This window comes from Mytilus trossulus, chromosome 10 (genome assembly GCF_036588685.1).
Source record: "Mytilus trossulus isolate FHL-02 chromosome 10, PNRI_Mtr1.1.1.hap1, whole genome shotgun sequence".
In the NCBI taxonomy this organism is placed as follows: domain Eukaryota; kingdom Metazoa; phylum Mollusca; class Bivalvia; order Mytilida; family Mytilidae; genus Mytilus; species Mytilus trossulus.
The window spans coordinates 33,106,960-33,119,157 of NC_086382.1; the positions used below are offsets into that span (position 1 = coordinate 33,106,960).

The window sequence follows — 12,198 nt, forward strand, 5'->3', positions numbered from 1 at the left end:
TTTTACACCGGTCAGGACATAAGTCATGGGAGTACTTAGTTGGTCAGGTCAAATTTTCTAACTCTTAAAAATATTTTTTTTCTTTTTTTTTCTTATATTTTTGTATCAAATGTTTCAATCTGCCTTGGCATCGAATTTGAAGTATATCCTTTCAATAATAATACATTTTTTTATCCGTTTCATATCGGTCAGGACATTAGTAGTTTCAAAGTCAAGTTGGTCAGGTCAAGTTTTCAAACTCTTATAAATATTTTTTTTATTTTTTTAAATTTTATTTATTAAATATAAGTTCTCATCTTGCTTTATTCTAAATTTCAAGTAAATCCTTCAAATTATGAAAAAGTATTGAGCATTTTCATTTCTGTCAGGACATTGTCAGGACATTGTCAGGACATTAGTGTAACCCTACTTGTAAGTTGTTTTTCTCAGTTTTTATAGGTGCTAACATCAAGTTTGTTGTTTAAATGGATTCTGAAATTTTATCCTATATATATTATGTATTGACTTTTCTCTCTCTTCTAGTCTTCTATGTGGTTAATCTACAGTCTCATTATAAATATATTTGTCCTTTTGTGATTAGTCTCGCGAACTAAAAATACGGAACTGTACCCAATTTTGTTTCCGCAGATTGTGCTAGATTTTGACTTTTTTTCTGGTTCCCGCCGATTTTTCACTCTAACGGGAACAGAAACAGAGAACTGAAGTTTTTTTCAAGGGAAAACCTAAGAAAAGTCCCATGAAATAATAAAGAATTGTCTCAAGTGCCACTTTGATAATATGCCGACTTGAACAACTAAATTGGCAGAAGAAATGTGCACGAGGTGTAACTGTTTGTAGGTAAACGCATAAGCCATAATTTGAAAGTATGACATGACGAAGTTTCCCACAGATATTTTTGCCACAACACGAACATGAAAATTATGAATTATTCAGGGGTTTCACAATGTTTCATTTTGACTGGTTCATTCCTTTGTGTAGATGGTACTTTACAATATATTCAATGAACATCTTATATAAATAGACAGAGTCTGATTGTACCTGCATGTGGGTAATATGCATAGCTGAGTGGCAGAGTCTGATTGTACCCGCATGTGGGTATGCATAGCTGAGTGGCTCTCATAACTAGGGTTACACATACCGGCAACCTGTTTTATGATAAACTGTCATGTGATCGTGAATGAAAGTAAAAATTACCAGTTTTATATTTCCCAAATAATTATGACGTCTTGAAAGGCTATTATAATTTTTTTCTTTGACGCCTTACTTCAACGTCGAACGTCGAAGTAAGGCGTCAAATAAAAAAATTATAATAGCCTTTCAAGACGTCATAATTATTTGGACTAGTTCATTTCCTGATTTTGTGAAAATAAGGCCACAATTAAAAATATTTCAGTTTGCACTAACCCGACCCATGATGACTGAGTGTGGGTAGGTAGGTAGGCAAATTTTTTTTTTTTCAGAATTTGCATGAAAATATTAAAACAGTATATCTTTTTTTTCTGTCCAACCTTTGTAGAGACAACCAAAATCCATGAATTTAAAACCTGTAAAATAAATAAGTCTACTATTATATATACGATTTGTATCCTGAGATGTTTATAACCCTGACAATTGCTATATGTGTGAAAGGGCTGGTGGATTAATGAAGTGATTTTCCACAGTTACATCAACACGATGTTTGTGTAAAAAAAAAAATCAGCTGATTATATGTTATGATTAAATTTGTTTGCAGTTTTAAATTCTATATCTAATTAAATAGATTAAATGTCCTAAAATATTTATATGAAGTATTACAGTATCTACCATCCATAGTTTGTGTCTTTTTTTGTTTAAAAAAAAATATATTTCACATTATCACACAGGTAAACTAATTTGGCTATAAATAGATCAAAGCATGTTCTGTAGAATATCCAAACTAAAAATGTATTTGTTATAATTTTATTTCTTTAAATAATCAAGTTTTGTTTTTTCAAATAATCATTATTGATAAAATATAGTTGCATAAAGATAACAATTTGGAGACTTTATTTTTAGGTCAAGGTTCTAGAGGCTTCCTAACTTGAATAATTCAAGCCCTTTCCATGTCCGATTTTCTCCCACAAGAGGGCATGAACTCCTTATGATCATTGGCCGCGTCGCCTGCTCTCTGTGAGAGTGAGCCAATCGGCGGCGATCAGGATAATGAGCCTGCGCAGCTGTCTTGTAATGGTCTTACCAAACACATGTGTTCAATTAACACAACTCCGATAATAATTAATTAACATCAGTTAACATCATTTAACATCAATTAACATCTGGAACTCCTCCTTCCTTAGCTGCCAATTTAAATAAAAATTCCCATATTGCATAGCGGTGTGAATTTTCCGGTTGACGGTCTTGATAGAGGGAGACGTTCAGGCGTTAATGTAGCCTTCGTAGATCAGTGGAATATAACGACTGAATTATTCGGGTTAGAGGCTTCCTCACAAATTAGTATAAAAATCCAATATGGCGTCCATGTTTACTTTTGCACATGTGAAAAAAATATTTCTGACAAAAGTCAGATTTCTCTTGTCAAAAGGGATTTATATTTATATTGTAACAAAATTATTGAGAAGGAGTTACATTCAGTTAAGATTATATTTCTGATTCTGTGAGCTATTATAATTTTATCAAATTCTCCCAAACAGCAACGTTTTGATCTTGCCAACTGGGACTTGTAAATTTGAACTATTTGAGTAAAAGGGCATCTTATTCACACGATTTACGAAGATTATAATTAAAGACAACAATTTATCAAGAAATAATTCCTTTTTATTCAGTAAAAACTTAATCTTCTTGCAAGGTTGAAATTTGCATATACCTGATCTCTTTCTTGTCTGAATAAAATTGAAAATATTCGATTGCACTTGGTTTTGAACAAATCTACCTGAATATTCCTTTCAGATATTCCATTACACGATGAAATTAACATTGAGCATATAGGTAAGGGTTTGGTAGAACAGACGACTACAGCTTAAAAAAACTGTGCCACTACACATGTTTTACTTCTTTACGTTTCGTTAAAACAGAGACCATTGTATATCGATTAACTGCATCTCTAACACGCTTTCTTTTTATCTTATTCACAGCTACTTTCAAAAGCAAAGACGACAAACATTAAGTTTATACGATGACGGGCAGACAAGAAAAAAATCTGAAAAAAAAAATTCTCCAAAAAACGTCAAAAAAAGAATTGGAGTCAGCAGGTTTATTTTGGGTCGGTTGCGTTTGGGCAAACATAAAATCTTTTTATTTTGGCCTAGTCATTTGATAATGGCAAATAATATTTTTAATTTGTATTTAATGTTTTAGTTGGAAAAATAGAAATTGAATGTAAATGCGCATATAAGAATAAAATTATACTGCTGGGGTGTAGAAATATTTGTTGTGAGCACTTCTCCCAGGGCAAGTAAAACTGTAAATTTTACTTGTCTGGAGAAAAAAAAGTTACTTGCCCTATAAATGGTTGCAATAAATATTGAAGTATTTTATTGTTAGCTATAAATCATTTGATAAATAGTGAACATTGTTGATTTAACATTGCTTAACTAAAATGTAGGTATCTATTTGCAGATTTGAATATGTATAAAATTGTAGGAAATATACGGATGATAAAATAACGGGGGGGGGGGGGGAAATTCCCAACAATAAGCATTACCATATTGTCGTACCGTTACACGATTTTGGCGTTTTAATTTTTAGTGTTTGCTTTATTATCGTGTGTTTCATTTTGGCACTTTCATTGGCACTAAATAAACCAAAATAACCCAATTTATCGTACTCCTTGTCCTTCTCCATTTGCGTTTCATGTTTTTCTCTGTTAGCATTTTCTTTTTCTACTTAACTCGTCATTCTTTTTGACTTGCTTGCCATGTGTACTATTAAGTATTTATAAATTTGAATCTCAACTCAAAATCTAAAGAAATCAAACTTCCGATGAATGATGAATACTGTGCTACATGTACTATGTACAGTACATATCTCTAGTCATGCTGGTGAAAATGTCAAGTTTTTAAAACAACTCTGTAGTATACAAAAAAGATTGATGTTCTAAGAATTTATCTTTCTTCAATTTATTATTTACATTTACTGTTAATCTTTTACAGTCTGAACTATAAATACTGTTAAACATTTTAAAACATTAGCAGTGATTAGATGAAACAAAAATAATGTTGATTTTGAATATTTTATTTTATAATTTGCCTATAAATGCTCTGTATGCTCTGTATACATGATATAGATTTTAAGAAAAACTTGAAATAATTTAATAACATAATATGAAATGTTTGTTTTTTCATTAAACAATATACCTATGAAAATCTAAAAAAAGAAAAAAAAGAAGAAGCAAATATTTCTACACCCCAGCAGTATAATAATTAGATAGTATTTTAGATAAAAATGACAGCTCTTCAAGGCAAACTATTCGCAATATCTATATAAAAAAAATGTCAATATATACAGTTTAATAAATGTATAGCACATTTTCTATTATTTTTATTGAAATATGTATATCATTGTCATGTCATGTACGTAAGTATAAAAGTATAAAGTATAAAATGTTAATAAGTTTAATATTTTTATTATCAATAAGAAAAGAAGGATGCATTTTTAAAAAACAGTCACATGATGAGACTACCCTACAGGGTACACATTTATAATCCCACACTGCAATGCATGGGGTTAATTGGTTTTAGCCACCTGGTGAGATTGTTAATGGTACACATTTATGTAATCCACAATGCCATTGTGTTAATTGCCTTTTAATTTTATTACCTACATGTAATAACCTTGTAAGAAATAAGACAGTATGTCCATTTGTATAGCTACTAGTAATGTACAAAAAATGTACATGTACAGATGTAGGTACATGTAGGTCCTGCAGTCAGGAAACATATATATTTCGAAATTAATACAATGCTATACCATGTTATCCAAGTTCGGTTCATTCAACCTATGCCAACATTTTGAAAAGTTATAAAATTGTGTGAAAAAATGTTGGCATAGGTTGAATAATTTGTTACAGATTAAGTGTTATAAAAACATAAATTAATTAGGGGCTAATCAATATACAACCAGTTTAAACCTAGCGTTAAAGAATACTCAATATATTTTTTTTTACAAGTTTTAGTGAAAATGTAGGTAATTGGGTGTGTTGAGGATATCTATTTCACAAAGGTATTAGTTTGTGTATTTCATAAAGACTGACTCCTGTAAAATATCTAAGTTACATGTTCACAATTAATTCCAACACATACAGAGATTAAAACGAATTTCATTAATATGATTGTCTCAATAGTCACACTATAAGATATGATGCTGCATCTGTACAATCAACTGGTGTCATGTTCAACTTTATCCTTGAGTCTCTAGCACCAGTTTCACAAACATATCTCAGGAGTAAGGATAGTTTAACGGCATATTCTAGTCTTTAGTGGGTTTTACAAAGTGGTCCTTAATTTGGACATCTTTTAATGTTGGTCACAAAGTAATGACTCCACGAGAGTTTGTTTATAAAAATTACTCATTTTATATATTAATTTTGCAAATTATCTTATTATTTTTAATTTATCTAATTATCAATTTGGATGATGGAGTTCCATATCTTTTTTTCTCATGTATAATTGTTATATTTAAGTGTTAGATTTTAGAAATTTAGTCTTCTCAAGTATTGTGATATTTGGATATTAAATTTTAGAAATTTAGTCTATTTTTTTTATAATTTTATAATAATATTTAGTTCAACTCAATTTTTCTAGTATCAAGGGTTTTATTTTACAATTTTTGTCTTTTAGAATTTTTTTGATATTTCCATTTTTACTACAACATAATTTTGCAAATTACTTTATTTTTGTTTTGAATTTCTAACTCCGAATTATGAAGAGTAATATTTAATGCTAAAATATACTGACTGTATTTTACCTTTTATTAATTAATAATTGTTATAACAACACCTATTGTATTTTGTTTGTAGGCATAGGTTGAATATATTTTTATCAAATGTTGGCATAGGTTGAAGACACCCCAAGTTCTTACATGTATGTTCTTTTGAGATTATTTATTGTTTCTAAGTGTTTCAGTTTTATTTAACTTTAATCTGTAATGTATTTCTAATTTTTATTTATGCGTAATTTATCTTTCCGAAACAGATTTTTGAAAAAAATGATTTTTTTGATATAGTATCAACATGCATAATGATAACCCTAAGAGCTGGCTCTCTGGGCACAGATGTTTATTGATTTTTTGTGGCTTTAAAGAGAATTTTGATAGCTTTAGATCTGCTTCAAAAACAATTTAGACAACTTTTGTTTGATGTTGTTTATCATGTATAACTTGACATAAGTTAGTTCAAATGTTTATTTGAATTCCCAAATTAGTGTATTCTAATTGCAGACTCATGTTCAATTTTGTATAGTTCAAATGTTTATTTGAATTCCCAAATTAGTGTATTCTAATTGCAGACTCATGTTCAATTTTGTATATATTAAAATTTTTTTTTTACTACTTTCACTTTGTTTCTCAGGAAAAGAGTATCATCATATATGGGTTTATACATCTATATATCATGATTATATATAGACCTAAATGAAAATTCCCTTTTAAAACCTGTGTGCAGTTTTAAACAAACTTAATCTAAATCATGTGAATAGACCATACATATCATGCATTTGGTGAATGTTGATCATGATTTGACTGATTTACAGATGAAATACTTATATTTAATCTCCTTTGAAGTCCTTGTGTTTTTTCTGTCCTTTTAATATTTTAATCTGTGTTATTAATGGTATCAATGTTTACTATTACATGTATGTGTCCAAATACATTGTTGTAAGGTCATGTTCACATTTGTAAACAAGTTTTATGTCTGCAGGGCAAACACATGTACATCTGTATGTAAATGCCTGAATGAAAGCTGTTGGTAAAAATCTTATACACAAGGGATATAAATTGATTGCCTTTCAATTTAAAATTTTATTAGAAATGCATTGTAAACGTGGTAAACATGGTAAATGTATAAAAATATGATCAAGGATTTGTCAAATATTTGTAGCATTTATGTATGATATGTCTTAAAAAGACTATAAAGATATTTTATTTTTTAGATAAACAAAGTACAGAAACAGTAGCTTTCTAGTTCTTATTTGAATATATATCAACTTAAATGGTAAGTAAATCAAGACATAAACAACTGTGGATACAATATAATTCGTTGGATACCAATTTCCATGGATTTCGAGGTTACCCAGGAATAAAATTGAGAAATGAAATGGTGAATGTGTCAAAGCGACAACAACCCGACCATAGAGCAGACAACAGCCCAAGGCCACCAATGGGTCTTCAATGTAGCAAGAATTCCCGCACCCGTAGGTGTCCTTCAGCTGGCCCCTAAAAAATATGTATACTAGTACAGTGATAATGGACGTCATACTAAACTTCAAATTATACACAAGAAACTAAAATTAAAAATTATACAAGACTATCAAAGGCCAGAGGCTCCTGACTTGGGACAGGCGCAAAATTGTTGCGGGGTTAAACATGTTCATGAGATCTAAACCCTCCCCTATACCTCTAGCCAATGTAGAAAAGTAAAAGCATAACAATACGCACATTAAAATTCAGTTCAAGAGAAGTCCGAGTCCTATGTCAAAAGATGTAACAAAAGAAAATAAATAAAATAACAATAATACATAGATAACAACAGACTACTAGCCGTTATCTTACATGCCACCTCCAGACTTCAATTAAATTGATTGAAATATTATGAACCACACATTCCAAAGTATAACGAATTACATATTATCTATTAGAATGTTAGAATGTATGAGGACCTGGGAATCAAATATCTACAAATATAAAAGTTCTTTCCAAACAATAAAGATAAGAAATCCACAGTATTCAAATTGTGTGAAAAATGAACTTTTTTGGTCGCTTGACCTCAATTCCCTGTTGGTAATGGGTAATATTTAGGGCATGCAGTATTTCCATGCTCTTTGTTATATATATATAATAAGAATATTTGTTTACTTGACACTGTGGTCAGTATTTATGATTCAGATACACTTGTTTCATAATAATCATTGTTTGGACCCAACATCAAATGTATGACATATATTTACAGTCTTTTCCCTGTTTGTCCTTCAAAAGCATAGATATGTACAATGATGCACATTGATCACAAATGATTTCCAACCATATTACTTGAACTAGAAAGGATTATTACTCAGTAATTCAATATTAACCTTGGTTATAAGCATACAATAGGAATATAAGAATTGGAGTGCATTCTTTTTTTTTTTTAAATAATTTTGGTTTAGTCAATCTTTCATACAGCTTCTTTTGTTTCAACTGAATTTAACAATATTAGTCATTTTGAATATTGATTTTGGGACATTAATAAGTAATGTACAAAGTTTTGTTATACATGTACGTTTATATATGCATGATATATGTAAACTGTACATTGCGAAATTAATGGGTGCATTATAATTGCAAATCCTTGAAAACAGTGAAAAATTGCAAAATGGAAATGTTCTGATTGAAAATTTTTTTTTTAGGTAAAATCACTACTCGGTACTGAAATAATAAATGCTTTATTTATTATTGCCGACCTCAAATTGTTCAATTTAAGAAGAAAATACAAAAATGACAAAACAAATTATGTATTAACAGTTTCATATTGATCTTTCAGAACTCCATTTAGTGTCCATGATGTCAGATTCGGAAGAAAAGCTAGATGACCTTCACCAGTCTATTCTTAGTTTATGTGGTGCTGACGTAACAGTCATAGAGGTAAACAATGAAAGTCCAAGGAAGTCTGAGAATCAGGAAAAGGGTAGCCAAGAATCAAGTACCTTTGTTCCTGATATTGGAAAATCACCATCCAAGTCTGAAAGTTCAACTTTGTACAGCTGTTCTGAATTTGACACTGTAGACGAAACATCATGCTCTGATGATATGTATACCACAACTAGTGAAGAAATGTCTGGCTGGAGCCCGCCAAAATCTCTCCGTAAAAGTGAGCTTTTACTTATGCAAACTATGGATGAAACCGATGGAGATGTTACTATTTCAGATGGGTTAAAACAGTCTCAGAATAATACTAAAAATAAAATTGAAAATTTGGGAAAGGGAGCTTATACTCCAGCTTTAGGTTTATCACCTATTAAAGACTTTGAAAAGGATCCAGGATTCTTGCTGTCAGAACCTGCAACACCTTCATTTCTAGATTCTGGAAAATTCTCCAAGTTTGCACAGAGTACACCTCTACATGCAGCACTTACAAAAGTGGCAGCATCAAACAATCTGCAAGTGATAAAAGAACAGAAAAAAGATAGAAATGAAAATGAAAGTAGAAATTTTGCCAAATCAGGAAGTAAAAAGATATCAATGTTCCAAAATGATGAATCAGAGCTTTCGAATATGGATTTTGATGAATTGCTCTCCGATACTTTTAAATTATGTAAGGGAAGTGACGATGACTGGGATAAATTTTTTCACGATACAAAAATGCTACCCAGAAGATCTCCGTCTTTTGACCATGAGGTAAACGAAGAAGATAGAGAAAAGCAAATTGATGACAAAACAAGCTTAAAAGAATGGAAAATGTTGTATGCTAATGATGATACACAAGGTCAGAGTGGTGAAAATCAGAAAACAAGCACCATTTATAATACTCAAATGGATGAGTCCCAACTTGACACAACAATCATAGCAAAAAATGAAACACTTGATTCCAAGAAAAGCGAAATTCATGCAAATATGTTTGACATTTCTAAACAACAGAACAAAAATGAAACACCAGATGATAATGAAAGTAGAAAAGATGGAAACTCTTGTGCTAAAGAAACAGCATCCGATTTAAAGGGCAGTAGTACTGCTGACAAAAACCTGCCAATGTCAAAAGACTCAAATCAAAATATTCCTTCAACTTCAAAAGACTCAAATCAGAATATTCCTTCAACATCAAAAGACTCAAATCAGAATATTCCTTCAACTTCAACTTCGAAATGTTCAGATCAGAGCTATATTCCGGCCCCTTCTAAGGGTCAAGAACATAATTTAAGTAAGATCAATATGGAAAGCTTCTTTTCCAATGAATTAAAGTCAAAAGAACAGGGAAGATTTTCTAATTTAACTACATCACTGTTATCAGACATTGACATAACGGAAGACGAATCGGAAGTGGATGTTTCGAATTCAGAAGACGTTCTTGGATTAAATAATTTTACATACAGTGAAGCAGACGACATTGATCTAGATGATGAAGACGAGGCTACATTATTGGACGAGACAATCACAGACTTACCAGAGTCCATAAAAAATAAATATAGATTGCAAGAACAGATATCTATTTTACTTCAACCAGATAAGGCCATTGATCATGTTGATAAAAACAAAACTGTTTGTGAAAAAGAGGCAACCATTGCTCCCACTGATGTAAATAAAAATTTCATGAAAACTTCTGATGATAATAAAGAGAAAATTTTGGATGCGGTAGAAAAGGTAGATGCAGAGGTCAAGGAAACTGAGGTCAAGGTCACAGAGGTCAAGATCACCGATGAAGAAAAACCAGAAATTGAAAAAGTTACTGGTAAAATTGACTATGAGGCTGAAAGGAAATATTTTGATATACAAAGCCCCGAAGTAAGAGATATAATTAATCAGTGGGAAAGCAAAGGAATTCAAGATCCAAATACAAATTTGTCTTTTGCCTCAAACATCCGCAGTAAGAACCACATTAAAAAAGGAATGCTTGAAGGAACTCATTTAACATGTATATGGCTACAGGAATCTGTTGAAGCAGAAAAGAACTGCTCTTCACCAATGAAAAAGAGGCAAAAACTTGATAGTGAGGCTCACACTAGACAAGATATAATGAATCTAGAACAAGAATTCAGTGAAATTCAATTTAGACACCAGGCGAGCTTAAATGGATTACTGCAAGAATGGGAATATGAGAAAGAAAATCTAGAGGGAAGAAAAAAGCAGTTAAGATGTAGACAAACAATGGAAATGAAGGAAAATTATGTAAGGTTCAGATTTATAAATATACCTATGTTTAAAATGAATGTTATGAGATTGCATAGTGAGCATACACAACAGTTGCTGCAATGTAAGGCTATGTGTGATGCAGAACTTGAAAAAATTAGACATATTTTTCAGAGGCGAGAGTTTGATATTGAACGAAATTTTAATCATAGAAAAGCACAGTTAAGGTCTTTAATTGAACAGATTAAGCACGTTAAATCGGATGGCAAGTATGGCCACCATGTTACTGCTCAATTTGTCAAAGGACCTTGTCGGTCAAATAAGAACACTCGGTCGTTGGTAGAGGTATATGTTCCAGCTGCTGTGGCTAAGTGTATTTTAAGGGAAGATGAAACCTTTGATTCATTTTATAAGTATGCTTAGCATCAGTCATTCAATACTCAACTTTGATAAATATCCTCATTTATAGTCCCCTTGGTATAACATACATGCGGTATATGTAAGGGAAGATGAAACATTTGATTCATTTTATAATAATGCTTAGAATCAGTCATTTAATACTCAGCTCTGATATCCACAGTTATAGTCCCCTTTTTACATGAGTTATCTGCCCCTTAAATATACATGTATTCATGATCATATTGATTACCAGTATTATTTTGTGTACTCTATCCTGTCCTTGCATTTAAAGGTTTATGGTTTTTTGAGGTGCTCCTGATTTTCTCTATCCTGTCCTTGCATTTAAAGGTTTATGTTTATCGTGGTGCTCCTGTTTTTCTCTATATTGAAAAATTAAATGCATTTAAATAGACGTAGATATACACTTATATAAAGATGACAATGTTAGGTCTTGTCACGAAAACATGTCTTATCAATGTTATTTTATAGTGTGTTTAGTTCATGGTTTTTGTCATTTTCATGGTGAAAAAAACTTTTCTATTACCATGATTACTCTTCTCATTCAAAGATGCATTTGTGAAGGTTTCAACTATTTTCAGTATAGGGATATTTTTTTTAGATACTTTCAAAATTTGTTTTAGAAGTTTCTATAGCCTCTGAAAGTGTTGTGGGACTCAAGATTTATTTTAGTTATTTTTTCCTCTTAGGAAAAGTTCTGCATTTCACAAGTCAGTATTTCAGTCGAAAAATGTCTTGAATTTGATACAAATTATGTAATTACACTTATGTACA

At 30.9% G+C, this 12,198-nt stretch overlaps 1 protein-coding gene across 1 annotated transcript; it reads left to right on the forward strand.

Annotated features, from left to right (window-relative positions):
• Nucleotides 1–685: 685 nt before the first annotated feature.
• LOC134687242 (uncharacterized) lies at nucleotides 686–11,852 on the forward strand. Its single transcript, XM_063547379.1, has 3 exons — nucleotides 686–837; nucleotides 7,122–7,183; nucleotides 8,708–11,852. Exon 3 carries the CDS (start codon nucleotides 8,725–8,727, stop codon nucleotides 11,428–11,430), a length of 2,706 nt encoding a protein of 901 aa, XP_063403449.1. The 5' UTR covers nucleotides 686–837; nucleotides 7,122–7,183; nucleotides 8,708–8,724; the 3' UTR covers nucleotides 11,431–11,852.
• Nucleotides 11,853–12,198: the final 346 nt, after the last annotated feature.

Coding starts and splice junctions, on each gene's coding strand:
- LOC134687242 (XM_063547379.1), top strand. CDS start 8,725: ATGATGTCAGATTCGGAAGAAAAGCTAGATGACCTTCACCAGTCTATT.